Source organism: Theropithecus gelada, chromosome 7a (assembly GCF_003255815.1).
Source record: "Theropithecus gelada isolate Dixy chromosome 7a, Tgel_1.0, whole genome shotgun sequence".
NCBI classification, from domain to species: domain Eukaryota; kingdom Metazoa; phylum Chordata; class Mammalia; order Primates; family Cercopithecidae; genus Theropithecus; species Theropithecus gelada.
The window spans coordinates 52,134,293-52,158,670 of NC_037674.1; the positions used below are offsets into that span (position 1 = coordinate 52,134,293).

A 24,378-nucleotide genomic window follows, 5' to 3' on the forward strand; every position below is an offset into this window, starting at 1 on the left:
CCTCCTCCTTCTGTTGAGGTGAAATTCTCTTCACATAACCCTTTTACAGCGGACAATTCGGTGGCATTTAGTACCCACACAGTGATGTGCAGCCGTCACCTCTGCCTGATTCCAAAGCACTTTCATCACCCCCAAAAGGAGACCCCATACCCAGTAGCAGTCACTCCCCCTGCCCCCTGTACCACCACCCCTGCCAGCTAGTAATCTGCTTTTGTCTCTGTGAACTTAACTCTTCTGGATAGTTCATGTAAACATAATCTTACACTATGTGGTCTTTTGTGACTGGAGTCTTAGCATGTTTTCTCATTTCATCCATGATGTAGCACAGCACACTTTTCTTTTTTTCTTTTCGAGACAGGGTCTCACTCTATCACCCAGGCTGGGGTGCAGTGGTCCAATCTCAGCTCACTGCAGCCGCAACCTCTTTGGCTCAAGCGATCCCCTCACCTCAGTCTTCCAAGTAGCTGGGATTACAGTCGTGCACCACCACACCTGGCTAATCTTTATATATTTTTTTTGTAGGGACGGGGTTTCGCCATGTTGCCCAGGCTGGTCTCAAACTCCTGAGCTCAAGTGATCCTCCCCACTTGGCCTCCTAAAGTGCTGGGATTACAGGCAACAGCCACTGTTTTTCTTCTCCTTACCAGTGTGAGACTAGTGACAGTGTCAACTACCACACAGATCTTCACATTTCTTATTTTGGCCTTGTAGTTGGATCCTGGAATCCACATCTTCGTCTTGCCATTGTAGTTTAACCCCAGGGAAAATTTGTCCAAGAGCAGATCTGCTTCTTAAGGAAGTGCCAGGGGTCAGCCTCCAGCATCTGGTACCCATGGTGGCTGTTCCTTAGACCAGCCTGCTCCCCTGAGCCACACACCACCCTACGCCCCCAACCTGGGGGTGTAGCTGGCAGTGTTGGGAGGCCGCAGGCTCGGGGCTAGACGTGGCTGCTCCCTTCTCCCTGGCTGGTGGGCCCCATGTGGGGATGGCTCTGCAGGGCACAGGGGTGTCCAGCCCCCACTCTGCTCACTAAGAGGTGAGCTAGGGATCTTCCTCTGCCTTTTAAAAATTTGCACAAAACCAGCTTATAGACTAACAGCTACTTCCGCCTGCATCTCCCAAGGTTTCCAAACTCTAGCAACCTCATCAGGCTCCTCTCCAGGGAAATACGCTGATTCTGCTGAGGGGAGGGCCTCGGCCTCAGGCCGCAGGAAGGGGCAGGAGCCCTTTCTTCCATTTGGCTGAGGCAGGGCCTGGACCGGTGCAAGGCTTGGGACTTCCCCCTCTCCTGTCCTGCGGCCTGAAGCCTGGACCCCTTCCTTCAGAGAAGACAGCGTTTCCTTCCCTTGGAAGAGATGAGGGGAGTCCCTTCTTGAGAGCAGGGCTTGACCAGGAACAGAAGATGAGGGCACCTGAGGCGGAAGGCAAGAGGGGTCCAGGGACCAGAAGGTTCACCAGCCACTCTTCACACCTCAGTTTCTGCGTCTCTCAAATGGCATAAAAACTTTGCTCCTAATAAATACTCAATAAATGGCACCATCCTTGAGTGTTTGCCAAGGCTCTAGCCTACACTGCTTATCAGAGCAGCCTCCTGAAGGCAAAACTGGAATGAAGGAGGCTGAAAACCCTTAGCCCCAGGTGGGAAAGGAGGTGACTGAAGCTGAGGATTCTGGCTCCATCAGATGCTCCTTCAAATGCTCCTTCAAAGCCCTTTGCAACTTTTAGGGGCCTGTATTGCAAGGCCACGGCCCTGGGGCTGGGGCTGGGGGTGGGGCAATCCCTCATCATCACTCTGCTTTTTTAGTGAGCTGTGTGCCTCGCGGAGCAGCTCTAGAGGTGGCCGCACACAGGCGTGGATCTGCTTTCAGCCCAGATCTGTCCAGAGATCCGGCCAGTGTCAGGTGGTTAGTAAGGAACAGTCAGAGCCAGAAAGAGGACCAGACTCTTGACTCCCCATCTAACGCCCTTTCTCATTATTGCTTGTGGACCTGTGGTCTCCTGTTGTAACCTGGAGCAGGGTCGCCTTACACGTCCCTGTGGTTCCATCGGGTGCTCCAGGGGAGTTTGTTTAAAAAGCATATTCCGGGGCTTGTGCCCAGAGTTTCTGATATCCTGGCTCTCCACAAGAGTCCAGGAATCTGCGTTTTACATAAACCCCCAATGCTGCTGAAGCAGGGTGTCCTTGGCTGCACATTGAGAAGCACAGGCAGTCAGTGGGTTAGTCCAGCCCGTGTTTTCAGAGGTGTAAGACTCTGCTTGGTCTGTGTGGGGCAGGGCAGTGAGGCTGTGTCCCTGCCTCCGTGGGCAATGGGTCTCGGCAAAGGTGTCGGGAGGGGAAGGATGCTGCGGGGGGGTGGGGGGGGGAAGCCAGCAGGTGGCGTGTTTCAGAGCCAGGGTCACTCTGGCCTTGACCCTAACCTGGAGCCACTGCTTCCCCATCACTAGCAGGAGGCCTGGCTGGGAGGTGTTTCCTGAGCCCTCTCCACAGCAGCCTCTTGCTGTTGTGTTTCCATGGGCTGAGCTAGGAAGGAAAGGCTTCCAGAAGAGTGGGGCTTGAGCCAGGCCTCCGAGGATGGGTCCCCTGTGGACGGGCCAGCACAGAGGGAAGGCAGCGGCTGGGATTCTAGCTGTTTCACCTGCTTCCCTGGCACTGCTCTGGTTCATAAAACCGTCCAGTCTCTTTCCTTCGTGGGGCACAGAGGCTCTGGGTGCACTGTCTGCTGCCTCCTCCTCCTGCTCAACCACTGCTGGCTGAGTCCCATGCCTGGCCAGCTCCCTCCACCCCTCACTCCTGGGCCTCTGCTTTTTCGGCTAAGAAGAGTGTTGTTTCTAAAGAAGCATGATGATTCCTCTTATTTGAGGATCCTAAAGGAGTCAGATTAATAGGGACAGAAAGTAGAATGGGGAGAGGTAGAATAGGGAGTTACTGTTCAGCAGGTACAGAGCTTCAGTCTGGGAAGACGAGAAAGCTCTAAAGGTGTATGGTGGTGATGGCTGCACAGCAATGTGAATGTACTTAACACCACCTGGACACTTCAAAATGGTTAAGATGGTTTTGTGTTATGTGTATTTTACCACCATTTTGAAAGGAGAAGGGGGAGAAAGAGGAGGAGCAGTTGCCATAGCAGAAATTATATTTGCACCAGGCCCCGTTCCCATCTTCCCAGCCTGGACTTTTGTTTTGGACACTCCTGAATTGAGAGTTCAGGATGGATATGGCTATTGTAGCATTTCAGAGGAGACAAACACTAAGTTTCAATCTCAGCACAATTAGAGGAGTTGGGCAGCAACAAAAGAAACCATATTATTATGTAGTGTGTGTGTGTGTGTGTTTTTTTTGAGACAGAGTCTCTCTGTCACCCAGGCTGGAGTACAGTGGCATGATCTCAGCTCACGGTAGCCTCCGCCTCCCAGGTTCAAGCAATTCTCCTGCCTCAGCCTCCTGAGTAGCTGGGATTACAGGTGTGTGCCAACACGCCCGGCTAATGATTGTAGTTTTAGTAGAGACGAGGTTTCACCATTTGGCCAGGTTGGTCTTGAACTCCTGACCTCAAGTGATCCGCCCGCCTTGCCCTCCCAAAGTGCTGAGATTGCAGGTGTGAGCCATCATGCCTGCTTTTTATGTGGTGTTCTTACACAGCTGAGTACACACTGCAGAGCCAGAAACTTCTGGGTCCAAATGTTGCCTTCATTCCTGATTGCTGTGTGGCTATGGGCAGCTTCCTTAACTTCTCTGGCCCTTTCTGTAAAATGAGAATCACATGTTAGGAGGGCTGACCCAGGGTCTGGCACTCAGACATATAGTAGATGGCAGATATTATTCTCATAAATAATTGGAAGAATTACAACATGTAACCCACCTCTCTGGCAGAAGGAGAAACTGAGGCCCAGGGAGAGGATTTGACTGGCCCAAGGCCACACAACCAGCCCATTATTGAGCTATGATCTCAAGACATTGTGGCCCCCCCAACCCAGCTCTCTTCCCACCCCTGCAAGGTGTCTTGCAGTTAAGCATGGGGCCACCCACCCAGACGCCGGGAAGTTATAGAGGAGCAGACTTCGGGCCGCCATGTGCTCCTCTCGGTACTCAGAGAAGGAGACATGACTGTCCCCGATGAGCATTCACCTTCCCATCCCTTCACAGAAATCAAGATTGTCCTTCACGAGAAAGAGCTGGATTTTACCAGCCAAGCCTTTCTGTGGCATAACAGCTGTGGGTGATGATCCTCCGGGCAGCTTTGCAGAGTTCAAAAAGCTAGGCTTATACTACAGTCATGAGGGAGAGGGGCACCATCTGATGTGAATCACTGTGAATTAAAGTCATCTTGGCTCAAGGAAGAGCCTGCAGACAAATGTACCGGCATCTTACGGGACCAGCATTTAAGAGGCTTCTTTGGAGAAAGATGTCCTCTTGGTGAGGAAACCGCTCCTGAAGGCAGTACCATTCAGGAATTATTCATTCATGCACACGTTGTTCATCTGTCCACAGTGCATAATTGCCTGGTGGCTGCTGTATGCCAGGTGTTAGGGATAAAAGAGAGAACACAGACCAGGTCCCTTGAGCCTCCACTGGGGGATGGGGAGGGAATCAGCACAAGGTACAAGGAAGTGCTGTGGGAGGGTGACTCCCAGGGACCATAGGAACACTCAGGAAGGAGGCACCAGCTGAGCCGGGGAGTGTGCAAGAGCTTCACGGAGGTGACGTTTAAGCCAGAAGGACAGGAAGGGGAAAGCCCTGCTGGCTCAGGCACAGGCCAAGCTGCTGTAACAAGAAAACCAAAACACAGAGGCTTAAACAAGGCAAGGTCCATATCTCTCTCATGGAAAAACACATTAAGTGGATAGGTAAGGCTTGGGGCTGTTGGGGACCCAGCAGGCTTCTGTCTTGCGGCCTGGCCTTCCTTGGTTGAAGACGGCACACCATCACACTTATGCACCCAATTCTAGGCCTTGGGAAGACAGAAGGAGGAGGAGCCTAATTCATTTAAGGGCACAACCTAAAAGTTGTACTTGGTGCTTCTGGTTGCTAGCCATTGGCCAGAATGTAGTCACATGGCCACTCCCAGCTGCAAGGAAGGCTGGGAAATGTAGTCTTTAGTTGGGTGGCCATGCCGGAGCTTCAGTTATTGTACAGGAAGGAGGGAAGAGATTTGGGGTCAAGGAGTGGAGAGGGGAGTCAACTGCAGTTTTTGCCACATGCAAAGACAAAGCCATGAGAGAGAGCTTGTATGTTTGAAGATTCGTAAGTGGTTTGCAGCATGATGGGAGTGGCAAAAGATGACACAGGTGAGGCAGGCAGGGTCCTAAGTATCCTTCCGAGGGATTTGGAGTGTATTCTGTATGTACAGGGAGCACTGAAGATGGCATCAGGAGTGCACAGAAATGGGGGGTCTGAGCCTGCAGGCAGAGGAGCCAGCAGGAGGTGCGCCCACCACAAAGGCTGGAGGTGGGGCACTGGCAGTGGGAGTGGAGAGGGCACAGGGGCTGAGAAATGCTTAGGAGATGGCGGAGACCTTTTCCTTTTAATGAATGAGGAAGCAGAACTCTGAATGCTGAGCTCTGGAATCTTCTCAGCTGGATGAGGACCTGGAGAATAATCAGTTTCTCACTTCCTTTCCTCAGACTGTTCTACGGATTGTGGTGCTTGGGATCTGGGATTACATCGAAAACAAAATAGAGGTAAAGACCAATGTCCGCCCCCAAAGCCCTCACTCAGCCATCCTGGAAGCTGGAAAACATCATGTCCCATCCATCCCAGGGTGGACACCATCAAAAAGGCTGACTCCTTCTCCCACTTGACCTCTGTGGCCGCACATGTTGGGTGGGGCAGGGAGGGGGAACTGAGACTGTTTTCAGCAAAAGAATGTTCTAAAACATTTCTTTAGAATGTTAAAAGGAATGCAGAATTCCTTGAAGTTCTGCAAAATTTTACAATTTGAATCAATTTGAAAAGCTTTTGAAATGTGTTTTGAAACAAATAAATTCACCCTAAATGGAAAGCTGAGTGGGAAACTGTCAACGTGCTTCTCAGGCTGGGTTTCCTTTCTGCTTCCTGCCACGAGGGTGGGGCGTGGTAGGTGGGACGAGGTCAGGGAGGCCCGGCTGTCACTGGCAGTGTTGTGCACACAGGCAAGGCAAGATGGTCAGGATCTGCTGCCCATTGCTTCCTCACCTCTCCATCTAGGTTTCAGCCTTTTTGGCTCAGTGTTGGGATCTGACACAGTGGGCCTGGCCGATGGATGGCTCAGAACACGGCCAGGCTGGAGCAGGCAGATGGAAGGGCGGGGCCCAAGGCTTCATTGTGCAGGCTGGGCCCCCTTCTTGCCTAGCCCTACCTCCCTGGAGGGTTAGAGACTCTGCACTGGACAGAGCTGAGATGTGGGCTCCAGGCTCCTGTTCCCCCCGGGGAAGGAGACACCCTGAGCCTGCCTTCAGCCCCTGCTCTGCCAGGGAGGAATCCAGCTTGGCCTCTGCCCAGGGTCTGGGATACAGAATGCAGGCCTTATCTTGAGAAGGGGCAAGACAGCCCAAGGCCATCTGAACTAAGGGCTGGAGATGGGCTGAGGTCACTTGGAGGACAGAGTGCACTCAGGAGAACATCTAGGAGGAGGAGGCCCCTAAAGACTCAGGAGGGTCAGGAGGGACCACCAGGGATGGGGTGGCCTTCTGGTGGGGCCCCGGGCTGCTGGAGAAGTTGAGCAGCACCAGCTGCTTTGCCTGACTGACCCCTGGTCCCAATCACGCGGCAGGGCCCAGGGCACTGAAATGCACCTCCTCTCACAGGTGTTTGACGGGGCTGTGATCATCCTATCTTTGGCTCCGATGGTGGCGTCCACTGTGGCCAATGGACCCAGGAGCCCCTGGGATGCCATCAGCCTCATCATCATGCTCCGGATCTGGAGGGTGAAGAGGGTCATTGATGGTGAGTGGCCCGAGGGGGATGTGGTCAGTGGGGCTGCTCCAGAAACTGGGCTGTCAACTGAGAGGAGACACTGTGTGATGAGGGTACGCCCTGCTGGCATCAGAGTGGAAGGTGAAATTGTCAGCAGGGAGAGGGGCCAGCTGTCCCTGCTCACTCGCCATCACGCACACTGCCCAGGTGTTGCATGCACACGCTGAACTTCCCAACTCCCATCTGGGGGCCATGTGTTCATTCCCATGCAGCTGTTTACTGTGAGCCTGGAGGGCCAGCCTCCGCGCAAGCCCTTAGAGCAGGGCCTGTCGTTCTGGAAGCAGCAGACTTTTTTTTTTTTTGGAGACGGAGTCTTGCTCTGTCACCCAGGCTGGAGTGCCGTGGTGCGCTCTCGGCTCACTGCAAGCTCCGCCTCCCAGGTTCACGCCATTCTCCTGCCTCAGCCTCCCAAGTAGCTGGGACTACAGGTGCCCGCCACCACGCCCAGCTAATTTTTTGTATTTTTAGTAGAGACGGGGTTTCACCGTGTTAGCCAGGATGGTCTTGATCTCCTGACCTCATGATCTGCCCACCTCGGCCTCCCAAAGTGCTGGGATTACAGGCGTGAGCCACCGCGCCCGGCCAGGAGCAGACTTTTACACCCTGAGTGTCTCAGTGCACACCTGCTGCTGGCTCCCTGATGGCCTCCAGCCTCACCACTGGCTCTATCCAGGTCATCTAGTCAAGGCCTTGCTCCCTACAGGCTCTGTCTCACCTTTGAGTCCACCAAGGGCAAGCTGGGTGCCCATAAGCCCGTTGACCTGCAAACAAGTAGAGAAGAGAGATGCTGGCAGGGGCTGGCCTTTGGCCTGTGCTTCTGTCATCTTCAGTGACATGCCTTTCCACCCCTGGGTCTCCATTCACAGAAAGCATCTGGTCCACTCCTTTGTCATTGCTTTATCATTGCCTCCCCACTGGGCCACCCTTGTCTGGAAAGCTGTGCCCTGACCTGGGTGGCTCCTGTGTTTCCAGAAGGTGGTGACAGACCAGAGTATGTGGCCCAGAGGACCTGGGATACAGAAAACCCACCCCTGGAGAATGGTGCAGGATACTCGGGGTGGGGGGTAGCCCAGAGGATGATGACACAAGCAGGTCACTGAAGTCATCTTACAGAAGAGGGAAGACTCAAGTTGCTGGGCTCCAGAGGGTGGTCCTTGGTCCCTGAGGACAGGAAGAAGAGGCCCACGCCACATCAGCCAGATAAGGAACAGAGCCACTCACAGTGGGCTGGTCAGCCTCCAATAGAGGTCCCCCTAGAGTGACCAGGAGGTTGTATAGACAGTGGTTCCCAGGATGTTTTGTTGGTTTGGTTTGGTTGACAGCAAAGCCTTCTTCAGCAAAATCATACCCAATCTGTAAAAGAGATTGCAAGTGGAGCTGCTTTGGTTGACTTGGAGTAGAGGAGCCTCACAGCCCACCTCCTTGTCTTCTCCTTTGCCCTCTGAGGCACCTCTAAGGAACTGCCAGGCCTTCTGGAGCACAGTTTTTAAACCACTGGGATAGATGCCACGGTCTTTTCCAGCCCTGAATTTTGATTGCAGATGATAGAAATTGTAGCCATGACACTATTCCACCAGCATTTGCCCAGCAGGTGCAAGGCAGAAGCTGTCATCCTCAGGGCGGGCTCCCTCTCCTTGGGCCTCACCCTGTGTTCCACCCTGGGAACACTGTGGGATTTGGTCCTGATAAAGATGCTGACATCTTGTCAGGGGTCCCCTAATAGGGAATCTTCATCAAACTGGAATGTGTTTGGGTCTCACTTCAGAAGCCTTCGGAAGGCTGGGGGGGCTCTGGGAGATCACCTGGTTCACCCCCCTCATTTGACAGATGGGGGAACTGAGGCAAAGAAGGATGAGGGTCACTTGGTGAATCAGGCTCAGGACCAGAAGTGGAGCCTAGGACCCCTGACACCCACCAGCACTCTTTCGGTTGCTCACTCCCTGCAGTCTGCTCAGGGCTTGGGCTCTGTCCATGAGAACATCCACCCCGCTCAGGGTAGGAACAGCGCCTTCTGGGTCTTTCTTCCAGCTGTGGACAGCTGCACACCCTCAGACTGATGGATTTTGAGAGCCCCCTTTGTGACACTCTTCCCAACTGTCCCGCCCTTTTCCTGACACGTCAGGCATCGCGGAGCCACCGGGAGCCTCAGGAGAGAGACATGCTGGTGAACAGATGGACGTTAATTTACTACTCTTGCAAAATAACCCTGGGTGTGAACTGGCTTCAGCAGAGATCTGAGGAGGCGGCGGCAGGCCTCCGGACCTGGAGATGGGTCTCAGGGACACATGGCCAGCCCGCAAGTCTGCAAGCAAGCAGAAAAGTCCCAGTGTCTCTTCTCTGCTGGTTCCTGCAACTGCCAGGAAACATGTGGAGGTGCAGAGACTGCAGGTGGAAAGGAGACTGGGAGAGAGGAAACGTGGAGGGTTCCATAAATCAGGGGCAAGAGAGTCATGTGACCGAGGCTTCTGAAGAGTCAGGAAGGGCTGGTGTGGGAACAGTGTGAGGGGAAAGGCTGTGTCAAAGTCAGGAGTAGACACTGAGACTTCCCAGGAGCCCAGAGCTACTCTGAGCCCACAGAACCACCAAGGGAGGTGTCCATGGGACTACTGCTGGCTGGTGGAGCATGGGGCCCTCAACCTCAGAGGTCAGGCTTTCTCTTCTGGGTCTCACTATACCAGTTATAAATAGGATCAGCTGAGTAACAGAGACTCAGAATAACAGTATCTCAAACAACAAAGAAGCTTATTTCATTCACATGAAAGTCTGCAGGCCAGGCATGGTGGCTCATGCCTGTAATCCCAGTATTTTGGGAGGCTGAGGCAGGCAGATTACCTGAGGTCAGGAGTTTGAGACCAGCCTAGTCAACACAGTGAAACCCCATCTCTACTAAAAATACAAAAATCAGCTGAGTGTGGTGGCACACACCTGTACTCCCAGCTATTCGGGAGGCTGAGGCATTAAGAATGGCTTGAACCCGGGAGGTAGAGGTTGCAGTGAGCTGAGATAGTGTCACTGCACTCCAGCCTGGGTGACAGGGTGAGACTCTCTCTCAAAAAAAAAAAAAAAAAAAATGTCTGTAGGAAGGTGGCCCAAGACAGATATGGCCCTGACTACAGTCACTGACTCCCTGTAGTCAAAAGCCCAGGCTTCTGTTTTTCTGTTTTGTTGCTCTGCTGCACTTAGCCTACTTTTCAAAGTCACCTCATGGTCCAAGATGGCTGCTTCCGTGCCAGCCATCACATTCTCATCCTAGCCAAGGAGAAGGAGGAAGGGAAGAAGATAAAGAGTCAAAAGGAAGGCCCACTGCCTTCTTATTTTAAACATCTTCATCCAAATATAATTCACATGCCATAAAATCCACCCATTTAAAGTCCACAATTCAGCCAGGCATGGTGGCTCATGCCTGTAATTCTAGCACTTTGGGAGGCTGAGGTGGGTGGATCATTAGAGGTTAGGAGTTTGAGACCAGCCTGGCCAACGTGGTAAAATCCCATCTCTACTAAAAATACAAAAATTAGCCAGGCGTGGTGGCGGGCACCTGTAATCCCAGCTGCTCAGGAGGCTGAGGCTGGGGAATCACTTGAACTTGGGAGGTGGAGGCTGCAGTGAGCTGAGATCACACCACTGCACTCCAGCCTTGGTGACAGCAAGATTCCATCTCAAAATAAAATAAAAGTTCACAATTCAGTGGTTTTTAGTATATTCATAGAGTTCTGCAGCCATCCCCAAAAAATCTAAGTCTGGAGTGTTTTCATCACTCCAAAGAGAAAGCCCACACTCATCAGCAGTCACTTCCCATGTCCGCCTCAGCCCTAGGCAAGCACTGAGCTGCTCTCCGTCTCTATGGAGTTGCCTGTTCTGTTCCATTATATTTCATATAAATGGAATCATGCGACATGTGGTTTTTCTGTGTCTGGCCGCTCTCATTTAGCATCCTGTGTTTGAGGCTTATCTGTGTTGTGGCTGGTGGTGGTACTGCATCGCTTTTCATTGACAAGTAGTGCTCCACTGCATGGCTAGACCACAGCTGATGCATCCACCGGTTGATGAACATTTGGGTTATGTCTACTTTTTGGCTATTAGGAATAATGCTGTTATGAACGCTCATGTGTGAGTTTTTGTGTGGACACATGTTTTCCTTCCCCTAAGGTTCCTAGGAATGGAATTTCTGGGTCACATGGTCACTCTCTGTTTAACGCTCCGAAAAACGGACAAACCGTTTCCCTAAGTGGTTGCACCATTTTCCTTTCTGCCAGTGTGTGCAGGCTCCAGGGCTGCCCCATCCTCACTGGCCCCAGCTCCTTTGTGAAGATGGCTCCTGCAGCTGCTGCCTGCCACCTACACTAGCATCCTATGGTCCAGAGGGTGGTCTTGTGGCCACCCATAGCTGCAAAGGAGGCTGGAAAATAGTCTTTATTCCAGGCAGCTGTGCACACAGCCCAAAAGTATGGGTTCTAGCACTATGGAAAACAGGAAAACAACTACCCTGGCCACTATGAGTAAAGGTTGTAGCCCTCTTTACTTTCTGGATGCTGTCGGGTACCTGGACATTTCTCCCTCTAGATCCACAGAACTGGCCCAGGGCCTTGAACCTGCTGCTGGCTAAATGCTGGGTCAGCCCTTCCCCAGCCCAAGCCCTGCCACTGCTGAATTCTTTACAGTGCTGTCTCTGTCTTCCAGCCTACGTCCTGCCAGTGAAGCTGGAGATGGAGATGGTTATCCAGCAGTATGAGAAGGCCAAGGTCATCCAAGACGAGCAGCTGGAGAGGCTGACGCAGATCTGTCAGGAGCAAGGGGTAATGCACCGCCACTTTCGGCTCTGTCCATGGTCTTGCTGGGGACACTGGTAGTGCCTAAAGCCACGGGTTGCTAGAGGTGCAGGGGCACCAGAGGTCAGGGAGTTCCTCCAGCCCCTTGGGGAACCTGAAGCCCAGAGAAGGGGGCACATCTCCAGGGTCGCTGATGTACAGCCCAGCTAGGCATAGACTCAACCCTGACTCCCAGGCCAGGGTTCTTTCCACTGCAGCACGATGACTCTTCAGTTCCCCGACCTGAGCCTGCCAGGTTGCCCCCTCAGTTCATCAGAGTCTTCTCGGAGACATGGTTGGTCTCTTAAGCCAGCGGCTAATTCTGTCTGCTGAGGGTTGCTGGGCACCATAGTATGTCCATTGCCATGCAGGATGCCCAGAGCCCCAGAAAGGTGCTAGCGGTGCTCTCCACCCTCCAGGAGCCGTGATGAAGACTCGGAGAGGCAGGTGGTGGGCCCTGCAAGGATGGGCTCAACAGAGGCAAGGGGGACTGGCAGCTGGGCCAGGAGCACCCTGTTGGGCATCCAGAGACCTGCATTCAAGGCCTAGCCCTGCGGCTCCCACCCCTCCAGACTCCAGCCAAGTCAGGCCACCCCTCTGCCCTCAGTTCCTTCCTCTGTAAAATAGGGTGGCTGCTCCCATGTGAGTGGGACAGAGGAGTTCAGAGGAAGGGGATTGGGGTGCTCAGGAGGGGGTGGCTGCTGGAACCCACAGCAAGGCTGAGAGCTCTGTAGAAGCGCAGCTCTGGGTGCGGGGAAGAGTCTGGTCCCAGGCTGTAAGGTGGGAATGCTACTGAGGGGACTGGCAAGGTGGTGGGAATGTGGGGGATGGGCCAAATGACATGCATGGTCATTCCCATTCTGCCCCATGGATTCTGGGGAGGGGACAGGGCCACTGCCCCCAACTACACAAGCCAGAGACACCAAGCCTATGGCTCTCCGTGCCCAGGGCCAGGCGAGTTCTTCTCGGGCTGTCTTCCAGCCCATGTCCTGCCAGTGAAAGTGGAGGAATGCCCGTGGCCTCATATTGACGTGGGCACTGAGTCCTTCTGGCTTGCAGTGCAGTAAGGATGGGCACCCCTGGGCTCCCTCTTCCTCCCCCATTGCTGGGTGCCCAGGCAGTCTCCAAGGGGGTCTCAGGGCTGAGGTCTAACCTGGCGTATGGGCCATTATGTGTCTACCCGTCCCATCAACCTCCTGTCTCATGCGTCTGGTGCATAAACACCCTGATTGTGCCAAGTGGAGTCACCTGTCATTTTGACAAGCCCTATGCCATGCCACCTCTTGGGATTTGGTTGCATGGTGCCCCTTGCCTAAATCCCCTCCCCTTGCAAGCTTTGTCTGTCTAATTCAAGTCCTGGCCTCTCTACAGAGCGTGTTCCCCCCGTCAGCAGTCTCTGCACCCCCTCCCCCACCCCCACAGCTGCCCTCACTTGTCTGCATTCACAGGGCACTGGGCACTCACTGCCATGGTCAGTGCTCCTTTATACCTGGGCCAGCTCTTCCCACTGAAATGGATGCCCCCTGAAGGCAAGCCTTGTCCAACTCACATCCATGCCCCAGCCCCAGCCAGCACTCCGCGCGTTGCAGGTCTTGGTAAATGCATATTCAGTGTGCGTTGCGGGTCTTGGTAAATGCATATTCAGTGTACCTCTTGGCTCCCTGACCAACCCCAACCTCTCATAGTTTTGGGGTGGGGGACACGTCTGTGGAATGTCACTACAAAGTGATCCTGGGAAATGTCCCCACAGGAATACACACACACTGTCTTCAGAATCATCTCCTCGGAATGTCTGTCAAGAAACCAATCTTTTTATATGCTTTGGGAACACTATGACCTTTCGTTTCGCACAGAATGCCTGTGCATGACAAGAGGGGTCATCAGGGGACACGGCCTTCAGGGGCATGTTGTCCAAGGTGTCCTGGGAGCAGGGCAGTCTATGGAATCCTAGACTAGGAAGAGAAGCATTCCCACCCTGAGGAGCTGGCATCAGCTTCATTCATTGTCTCGCCGTATCAGCCAGCACCGTCCAGAGCTGCTCTGTGCTGGGCTTGTGCCGGGCATGCAGATGCCACTCAGGACAGGGTGTGGCCGTTGTCCTCACGGGGCTCTGGGTGACTCAGGGGGTTTAGCAGCCCATAAATAGGCAGTGGAAATCTGGTGCAATGCCTGCATCACACAGGCACGTCCCTGGCTCTGCAGGCCAGGGTGGGGAAGGCTTTCCAGAGACGCTGATGTGGAGCAGGGCCCCGGGGAGAAGGCTGCCAGGCGGAGGGAATAGCGTGGGGTGTGGGAGTGGGTGCAGTGGGCCATGTAGAGGGTGAGCAGAGCGAGGCAGCAGGAGGATTGGGGACAGGCTTGGGAAGGGGCTCTGTGGCTGACCAGAGAGTTTGGGCTTTATCCTGCTGGGACAGAGGAAGCCTGGAGAATTAAAAGCAGGACTAGGGGATCTGCTCAGATGTGAGTTGTTGATGAAGCCTTCTGGCTGCTGTTGGAGGCTGGATGGAGAGGGCAGGGTGGAGATAGGAAGACTGGGGACAGAGGCTGGAGAAGAAGGTGAGAGAAGCTTGGCTTTAGGCAGAGGGGGCTGCAGGGAAGTGGGGAAAGGAAAGCCCAGGGTGTCATCCAGAAAGCGGCTGGAAGCCGATCAGGCAGTTCTCATTCTGCTGTCAAATAGGAAAACAAATGCTCTACTTCACGGCATTTGGCAACGTGAAAGACATGGACATAGGGCTGCATCTGCCCCTCATAAATTCGCAGCCTCCCAGCCCCACAGGGAACGCGCTGACCCTGCCACACGCCTCACCTCAGCCACACATGTGCCACGTGGCCAGGAGAAAATCCTAACAGCAACCCCACCTCCCAGGGTTTCCACCATGACCTCTGTCCGGAGCCCCCCAGGGACCCCAGGTTGCTGCCGTCCTGATTCAAGTCACTCTCCACATGTGGCCTCCTTCCCGGGGATCTCAGCCAGAGGGAAACTCCCTTGCATTCTGCACAGGAAAGAACCAATAAATAAAGACAGATTCCCTCCAGGTAGTGACATCTGGAAAAGAGATGAACAGAAACAAACCATTTTAATTTAAAAAACACCCGAACCCTGTCATCTTAGTTAAGACAGCAGAAAGGGCCAGACAGGCTGGACTCCCAGCGGGGCCGCCAGGGACAGTGGGGGGCTGCCTGGCCAGAGGGACCAGGAGGGCTGCTCTCCTGGAGTCTGTGGTGCCCGCTCCACAGAGCGAAGCAGACAGACGCCTCGCTCACGCTGTATTTTCAGGTCTGGTTTGAGACTTGACCGGGTAACAGATACTCTGGAGGAAATGAGACCGCGGGCCCTGGAATGTCAGGGATGGCTAGACCTTTGGAGACAGCAGCCCATGGAATGATTGAGAATAGACTTGGTTCTAAATAGACTTCGAGCTGGCTTTGAACCCAGATACGTCTCTCTTTAGAACAATTACTGGCCTTGTGGCTTTGGGCATTAATGGGACATCTATAGGCCTTGGTTTTCCTAATCTGAAAAATGTGTGTAGTAATAGAATCCTTGAAGGATGGTGTTGAGATCGCGTGACCTAAAGCCTGACATGTGATGGGTAGCAACTGATGGGAGTCCACCAGCCCCACCACACCTGCCCCACACACCCATTTTACAAATAAGAAAACAGTGGTGGCGGCTCGCCCAGGCGGCACACAGCTAGTCCAGGGGCATAGAACCAGGCGTCCTAACTGTGAACACTGTTCTTTTCCAGCCCATCATGTTCAGCTTCCTTTTTCCTACTCATGGCACCTCTTAGCACTCGGTGAAAACATTGATCAGATTATGCATGGGGTATCTTATACTGCAGGCACAGACCTGGCTCCCCTCAGCGGTCTCAATGGCACCCCCAACCCCATTCCAGGACAGTCTAGTATTCTTTGTGATAAACTCTTTATCTCTCCTTGCTGGAATTCTCAGAGTGTAATGAAGCTATTTCCAAACTGAATTCAGGTATGCTGCCTGAAAAATTGACATTTACCAATGAAACATGTTAGGGTCCAAGTTTAAATACAACACCTGGCCTGGCGCAATGGCTCACACCTGTAATCCCAGTGCTTTGGAAGGCTGAGGCAGGAGGACTACTTGAGGCCAGAAGCTTGAGGCTGCAGTGAGCTGTAATGACGCCACTGCACTCCAGCCTGGGCCACAGAGCAAGACTCTGTCTCTTAAAAAAAAAAAAACAAAAAACACTTTGCACTCCCTTGCTCTCTTGCTGGGATTTGTTTGTACAAGTATTTGCCACAACTTCACCGAGCTCTTTTTTAAAAAAAATAAGCTTTATTTTTTAGAACAGTTTTATATTTACCAAAAAATAGTGAAGCAGGTGCAGAGTTTCCCATATCACCTGTGCCTGGCTACCCATTATTAACATCATACGCTAGTATCATTTGTTACAGCGCACAAACCCACATTGATACGATACTCAGATGTTCTTAGTATTTAATCTTTTATGTCCTCTATTTGCTCCACATCACATTCAGTCAGCATGTCTCCTTAGGCTTCTCCTGGCTGTGGCAATTTCTCAGACTTTGTTTCTGATGACCTGAAGGGTTTTGGGGAGCACTGGCCAGGTGTTTTACAGGATGCCCCTCTGTTGGGATTCATCTGATGTTTTTCCCAGGGTAAGCCTGGGGTTGTGGGTTTTGGGAGGAAGACTGCAGAGGGAAAGTGCCATTCTCATCATGTCACATCAAGAGGACACGCTGGCCGCGTGACTTCTCACTGTGATGTTACCTGGATCACCTGGCTGGGGCAGCATGTGTCAGGTGTTTCCACTGCACAGTTACTCTCTGTTTCTTCATCTTGACTTTCTTTTTTTTTTTTTTTTTGAAACAGAGTCTCACTCTGTCGCCCAGGCTGGAGTGCTGTGGCGCGATCTCAGCTCACTGCAACCTCCGCCTCTCGGGTTCAAGAGATTCTCCTGCCTCAGTCTCCCGGGTAGCTGGGATTACAGGCGCCCGCCACCACGCCTGGCCAATTTTTGTATCTTTAGTAGAGACAGGGTTTCACCATGTTGGCCAGGCTGGTCTCGAACTCCTGACCTCAAGTAATCCACCCCCCTCACCCTCCAAAAGTGCTGCAATTACAGGTATGAGCCACCGCACCCAGCCCATCTTAACTTTTTAAGAAAGATTACATTGCTTCTTACCGTGACCCTGTGGAGACTCTCAGGTGAGCCTGTTGGCCAGTTTCTTGCCTGAATATCTGATTCATTTCATCTTCTGTGCTACATTTCTTGCCACAGGCCCACACCCAAGGTGCTCATTTCTTGCCACAGGCCCACACCCAGGGTACTCCAGAACCACCTTATATAACAGATGAAAGGCCCCTGGGAGGGCAGCTGGCCCAATCCAGGATTTGGCACATGGGGCATCTGAGGCTCAGAGAAGGGGATGGGTGAGCCCAACATGGCACAGCAGTTATGAGGCCAGGATGAAAACAGGTCTCTTGTCGCTCATTCCAGTGCCTTCCCTCCTGGATTGCACTGGCCCTCTGGCTTTGACAGGGAGACAGGCTTCACTACTTCCCTCATTCCTTTGATCTCTTCTGGTTGTGGGCACACCCCATCCTTAACAGATCCCTACCTGGGGAGGGGTGCCTAGAGCATCCCGGGATGGAAGGAGGACTCTCTGCTGGTCAGTCATACCATTCCAAAGCCCTGGCCATGCCTTCTGCAGTCCCTTCCAGACTCCCCACTGCTGTGATAGAAGCACATGGCCTCTGACCCCTGAATTCAGCAATTCCTTAGGTGGAAGTTCTTTTTCATTCTTTTTAAAATTTTTTTATTTTTTGGTGAGGGGTGGATCCTGGTCAGAATTTCATTATGAGTTAGGCTTGCTGGTACACAGATGGATTCCAAAGTCACGATGCTAGAGGCTGCCCTTCAGAGAGATGGTGTGGATGCCTGGTCTGTCCTTCTGTCCTGGCTGCTTCAGAAACCAAAGCCATTTTAGATGCAGTGGTTAAATCAATGTAGCGATATACTCTTCTGACTCACCTCACAAAACCACCTCTGAGATTTTTATGTACCTCCTTGCGCGGATCTCACTCTAGTTCCGAAACACATTCTGAAGTTTCTCTTTCCCCTTTAAGCCTGGTAACAGCTTTTGGTACAAAATAGTATGGTTTGACCTGGCCCACTGTGGAAGTTAGTTTCTCTTCTCTGAAGCTGTCCTTCCTCAGCACAATTCACCCTGAGATCATTGGCAAAATATTGAGGGATGAGGCTCAATCTGGGGTGACTCAAAGTCCAGACTCCAAGGAGACCAGTGGGACCTGTGAGCCCCTTAGGACATCCTTAGACCTTGGGAAAGGTGAGTCCCTTGTCAGAGAGTTTGGAGAAATGGAAAGAATCCTCTTATTCAGGGAGCCAGCAAGCCAGATTCAAACCTCAGCTCCACCAGTGACCAGTCGTCTCCCTTTTAACCCCTGAGCCTCAGCTTCTCATTGGGAAAACTGGCAGTAACAAGGCCTACATTATGTGGATGCCATATACATCAAATTAAATCTGGTCCACTGGAGGCTCTCAGTAAGGGTTAAAAAAAAAAAAAAAAAAGACCAGGCGGGTGCGGTGGCTCACACCTGTAATCCCAGCACTTTGGGAGGCCGAGGCGGGCAGGTCAGGAGATGGAGACCATCCTGGCTAACATGGTGAAATCTTGTCTCTACTAAAAAAAAAAAATACAAAAAGTTAGCCAGGTGTGGTGGCGGGTACCTGTAGTCCCAGCTACTTGGGAGGCTGAGGCAGGAGAATGGCATGAACCTGGGAGGTGGAGCTTGCAGTGAGCTGAGATCATGCCACTGCACTCCAGCCTGGGTGACAGAGCGAGACTCAGTCACAAAAAAAAAAAAAGAAAAGAGAATAAAATGCTACTAAATGTATCTGTATGATGGTTGCTCATTCACAAATGCACTGTCATGTTTTAGCTCATTTTTCCCTTGATGGTGAAAGTTGGCAGGCTGGGTACTATTAATCCCTTCACATGGAAAGACTGAGGTTCAGAGAGGCTGTTCTTTGCCCAGATCCTGCAGTTTTTCATGGAGGGGCTAAGAAAGGAACCCAGGGCTTCAATGTCCATTTCCCTGCACCAGAAAGAGGAGTCCGCCTGAGTCACTGATAGTTAGGGTGAGTAATACCAGTTGTTGCATCTGGCAAATCCAGAAACCTGTGTCCTAACATAGAAGGAGTACATTTGTCACTCTCATCATAGTCCAATGCAGGTTGCAATGGGTCAGGGTGGAGGAGGGACCCTCCGTTCCACACAAATCACTCAGGCCTCCAGGCTGCTCCCATTTTGTGACTTTTTTTTTTTTTTTTTTCCGAGATGGAGTATCGTTTTGTGACCCAGGCTGGAGTGTAGTGACATGATCTCGGCTCACTGCAACCTCTGCCTCCCGGGTTCAAGCGATTCTCCTGCCTCAGCCTCCCGAGTAGCTGGGATTACAGGCATGTGCCACCACGCCTGGCTAATTTTTGTATTTTTAGTAGAGACGGGATTTCACCATATTGGCCAGGCTGGTCTCGAACTCCTGACCTCAAGTGATCTGCCCACCTCGGCCTCCCAAAGTGCTGGAATTACAGGTGGGAGCCACTAAGCCCAGCCGATCCTTCTTCCTCCAAGTCCTCTGAGTCTCCTCCAGTCAGTGGATAGGAAAATGAGGCTGGGGAATTGGGCACAGCAGGTTTTTATTGGCCAGGACTGAAAATGGTGACATTGCTCTGCCCCTGTTTTTTTGGCAAGAGTCAGTTACACAGTACCAACTAGGGGCACCAGATGCTGTCAGAAGTGGTCTTTGTGCCCAAGAGGAAAACATCGCCTGCACAGTCACCCAACCCATAAAACAAGGCCAATGGGCTCACAACATTCCCTACCCTTTCCCCGGTTCCAGTACAGCAGGCGGCACAGCCACACTTACCAAAGTCCTTCCTGGAGGAATGCCCTGTCTCCCTGGCCTGTTTCCTGAAGAAACAAGATGATAATCTTGACCCTGCAAACTGCAGGCATTTCTGCTGGAGGAAGATGTGGGGAGAGGAAGCTGTCATGCCCCTCCCTCCATCCCCTTCACTGTCTTTCATGTGGAGGAGCCAGAGCAGACGTAAGAGGTGGTGGGTGGTCTGATTGGGAGCCAGGGCCCATCTCCCCATCCAGGGCTGTCACTGGATCCCATTGCCTGCTGGTTTTCTGGACCCGTGAGAGAATGCCAATGGCTCTGCGTAGGTCCCTCGCCTTTGAGGCTGGGATAGCAGCTCCGAAAAGGGGCCAAAGGGCAGGAATAGCAGGAATAGAGCCGTGGTTCCATGCTGGCTCCAGGGATGGGGCTTGAGGCTGGCTCGTTCCAGAGAGCTCCTTCTTTTCCTACAGAGGCCACAAGTTCCCGGCTCAGCACAATAGCCTTTGTTACCTGGATTATTCAGGATCTCCACTGTGGGAAGTGAAATTTTTTTTTAAGATGGGAAGTGATTTGTAAAACAGCCGATAGCTTTAATGACAAGCCTATTTAGCTGATAAAATTAGCCATCAGAGGAATAACTTATGTTATCCTTTTGCCATAATTTAAATTTATGGCCAACTACCAGGCATCTTCACAGTGGATGGAAAGGGGCCAAGGTCGATCTCAGCTTTACTCTGCTCCTAAATCATTAGTTTGCAACTGTCTCCTGATTTTTATTGTTACCAACAATGGCGAAACTAATGGAAATAAACATTGGATGCTATCCTAACAGCAGATGGGTTTGAAGGCAGGGCAGTCTGTGCAGACAGCACTAATAGGATGGAGCAGAATTACTGCTATTACATTAGATACCATCGAGCTTCTGGCCAAAGTGTGCATTGATCAGGACAAGGCCCATGTCAACTGGACTCCGCAACCAGACCATTAAAGGTGGAGAAGCGCTGGGTGTGCCTGTCCTGCCGCCCCGGTGAGTCTGACCCCTCCTGATCTTGCATTAAAAGCCCGGCCCCGATGGAAAGGCCCGGCCCTGATGGAAGCGGCCTGACTCACTCCAGTAATGCATACTGCGGGCTTCCCTGTGGATCCCAGATGATCTGGGCAGGTTATCTGATTAGAAATACTTAGCTAATGTTGTGCACTAAATGGGTATGTGACTGCACTTTAATTCTTCCCAAGCCTAGGGATGGTCTATTTTTTCCCACCGGGCCCATTTGCCAGTGGAAGATTTGCTTCATCAAAGCCACTGTGCACCTTCTTTTCCCAAGGTACAGGCCCGTGTGAGCCCTGGGGAGCCCCGTCCCATTGTGTTTCTTCCTGCTTTCAGCAGTTTTACTGCAAGGTGCTTCCGTGTGGGTTTCTGTGGGGTTTTTTGGTATTTATTCTGCTTAGGAGTTTCTTAAATTTGTGGCTTGATTTTTTTTATTAGATTTGGGAAGTTCTTGGCCATGCTTTCTTTATTCATTGCACCTGTCTCCTGTCTCATTCTTCTCCTCTTGGAGCTCCAGTTGCACCTGAGGCTGTTTGGTTATGTCTCACGTTTCTCTTAGATCTTACTCTGCTCCACTATTCATTCTCTCTCTCTCTCCCTCTCTCCTTTTTCAATGGCTGTAAGTTTTGATATTTTCCTATAGACCTGTCTTCAACAAGCCTACTATGTCCAGTCTCCTGTTAAACCCATCCAACCAACTACTCAATTTCAGATACAGTATATCGGGGTTCTAAAAGTTTGATTTGATTCTTTTTATAGAGTCTAACCCTCTGCTGAAACACTACACTCATTTTGTCTGTCTTTCCCCCGTATTTTTGTTAACATATTAATTGTAGTTATTTTGAAGTCCTTGTCTGTTCACTCAAATATTTACCCAGGTCAGCTTCTATTAACTGCTTTATGGCTTGATAACCAATCATGTTTTTCTGCTTATTTGCATGATGAATGCTTCTCATGGTGTGCTACACATCATTGATGATGCATTTTAGAGGTTGTGGATTCTGTTATCTTTCTCTGAAGAGATGGTTCTCTGGGAATGGGGCATTTTGGCAGGGAGTAGGGGATGGCTCTCAAGACAGTACTGAGCCTTAACTGCACTTACACTTCATTCCCTCCGGGTGGGGTCCTGGAGCTGGTACAGAGCTCGTCATAGACTTGGGAGTTCAGTGAGTCCATTTGCCTTATTGGATACACAGTGAAACCGAGGCCAGGGGAAGAAAAGAGGTTCATCCAAAGTCAGGGCGAGGGAGGAGTGATGGGCCAAGGGCTCAGCCTCCAGCCCCCGCTTTTTCCTCTGGTGACTTCCTGTTCTCCTGGCCCCTGCTACCATCAAGCTGCCCTGGATTCTGTTGGGCTGAGTCACTTCCATCTTGCCCATAAGGCTGCAAGTTCCCTGGTGCAAGGTCTTGGGGGCTGGAAGCCAGGGGTGTAGGCTGTGGCCCCTGCTTTGCTTCTGAGGCACCATGTGGTCCTAGCCTTTCCCCCACCCTCCCTCCCAGCACAAGAGGCTCCTTCCCACCTCCGGGCCTCAGTTTCCCATCTGACTCATGAGGCCCTGATGTCCTAGGGCCCCAGGAAAACACTGTGGAGGCACATGTGGCCATGATAAGCATAGGAGGAGCCAGGAGCCCAGCTCTAAGGGTCCCGCTAGCACCTCCTGAAGCCCCCCTGGGCTGTCCCAGCCTGTGACTGGGCTGAGAGCCATTTGGCCCATGTGCGCTTCCCCTCTGAGGAGTCAGTCATTCCTTCTCAGGGCGAGATGGACAGCATCCAGCCACCCCACACCCTCTGGGTGTGAAGCTTGCCAAAATCTGTCCCCAAAGCAGGTTGGCCTCTCCCTTATCCCCATTCCAGTCCATGCCATGTGCTGATATTGCACCTGCAAGGTAGTCTCTTATCCCTCCTCTTATCTCTGTCTCCACTGTCTCCACCTTCATCCATACCTCCTTGTCTCTGGGATGGACTGCTGCAGTAGCCTCCCAGCTGGCATTCCTATATCCACTCTGGCCCCATCCAATCTGTTATCCATTCTGCAGTCAGCATAGTCCTTTCAAAATGCTCGTCTGGATCACTGTGCACCGCCATTCCCACCTCTCTACCCTTCTGTTTGGAGGATTCCAGTGGTTTCCAGTTGTTCTTTAAACATCTTACTGTGGCTACAGGCTCTGCCTGGTGGGGCCCCGGCAGAGCTCCCCAGTCCCTTACCTTCTGGCCCTCTGGCCCGTGTACACACCATGCCTCCCCTGCCATAAGTACCACGCCAGGGCTGTGCTTGGCTCTCAGAGGCGACTTGTTCCCTGCAATGCAGCTGACAGCCCCCATTTCTGGGGCTATCCAGGTTTTACCTGCAAGCTGAGGAAGGCATTTTCATTCCAAAACCCATAACAGAATGTTAACATCGCCCCACCATGGTTTACTTGACTTCCTACTGAATGAATGAATGTGAGAACTGCCACACACTTGGAGTTCATCTCTTTAGCTGAAACTTGCTTCTGTGTATGTGCCTACATCTGCACATGTGGGCCTGGGGCTGGGCAAGCCCTGGCCTCTGGCTGTCTGGCCTGAATTCCAGCGGGACACTCTTGGGCAGCTCCATATCAATTACAAGCCATCAATAATGCATCCCTTCAGAGCGGCCAGGAAGCCATTAGCTGGCCTGCAGGCCTCAATGAGTGGCCTTGGAGAAAGTGGGCTGGGTGTGCCCATGGGAGGTTCAGATCAGCAGGGCGGGAGGGGCTTCCAGCCCTGGCAGAGCTTGGGAGGGTTGCCTCGTGGGCCCTCAGTCGCCCTGAGACCTTGCTGCTAGGGGGGTGGCTTGCCCGCTCTCAGCCTGCACATAAAGGCCGCCCTATAACGAGCCAGCCTCGCTTTCTCATTCTGTGAACCTCCAGCCACCTTTGAGTGTTTTAAGTGCTGGGTTGTCGAGGTTCAGCGTCTGAGCCCAGTGTGAGCCCAAAGTTAGGGCTGAGTCTGTGACCAGCATCGGGCTCAGTGTGTGAGCAGGGTCAGGGCTCAGTGCATAACCAGCATGAGGCCTGGGTCTTTGTCTTAGCTGTGGGACAGGGTGCAGCTCAGTTGGTGGTTGGAGTTAGGGCCCAGTCTAAACCCAGGGAGTTGAACAGGCTAACTGGTTTCCTGCATTGATTTGTTCATATATTCAGCAATGTTTATTGAATGCCTCTTGAAGGCAACAAAACAGACAAGACCCCTGTTGGTTCACAGATGATATTCTCCTGGGGGTGGAGGGTGGCAGGGGTGCGCTGGAGCTGTCAATTGCTCACGAGAACCCATTGTGCACATTTCCCCCAAGGGCGTCTTGTTGATAGCTTGAAATCAGCCATGCTAGAAGTATGCCTTCCCCCACAAACCCACCCCACTGGAACACCACTGGGGGCTGAACAAGAGGTAAACTGATCATCCTTTAAAAATGGCGGTTTGTTTTCACGCTGCTAATAAAGACATACCCAAGACTGGGTAATTTATAAAGGAAAAAGGTTTAATTGACTCACAGTTCTGCATGGCTGGGGAGGCCTCAGGAAACTCACAATCATGGCAGAAGGGGAAGCAAACACGTCCTTCTTCACATGGCACCAGCAAGGACAAGTACCAAGCAAAAGGGGGAAAAGCTCCTTATAAAACC

General features: G+C 52.2%; 1 protein-coding gene and 1 long non-coding RNA gene across 2 annotated transcripts in view; one reads left to right on the forward strand and one right to left on the reverse strand.

Moving 5' to 3' along the window:
• The window catches only part of TMEM266 (transmembrane protein 266), a 146,984-nt gene that overhangs the window by 106,258 nt on the left and 16,348 nt on the right, over positions 1–24,378 (forward strand). Inside the window, exons 6-8 of the mRNA XM_025389888.1 lie at positions 5,623–5,679; positions 6,784–6,922; positions 11,633–11,748. Coding sequence (XP_025245673.1) covers positions 5,623–5,679; positions 6,784–6,922; positions 11,633–11,748 — 312 coding nt within the window. The remainder of the gene's footprint in view (positions 1–5,622; positions 5,680–6,783; positions 6,923–11,632; positions 11,749–24,378) is intronic.
• On the reverse strand, positions 10,968–17,503 carry LOC112627542. Its single transcript, XR_003120188.1, has 3 exons — positions 16,947–17,503; positions 14,567–14,806; positions 10,968–12,533 (listed from the first exon to the last, which is right to left on the reverse strand). It is a non-coding gene; the product is annotated as an uncharacterized LOC112627542 (long non-coding RNA).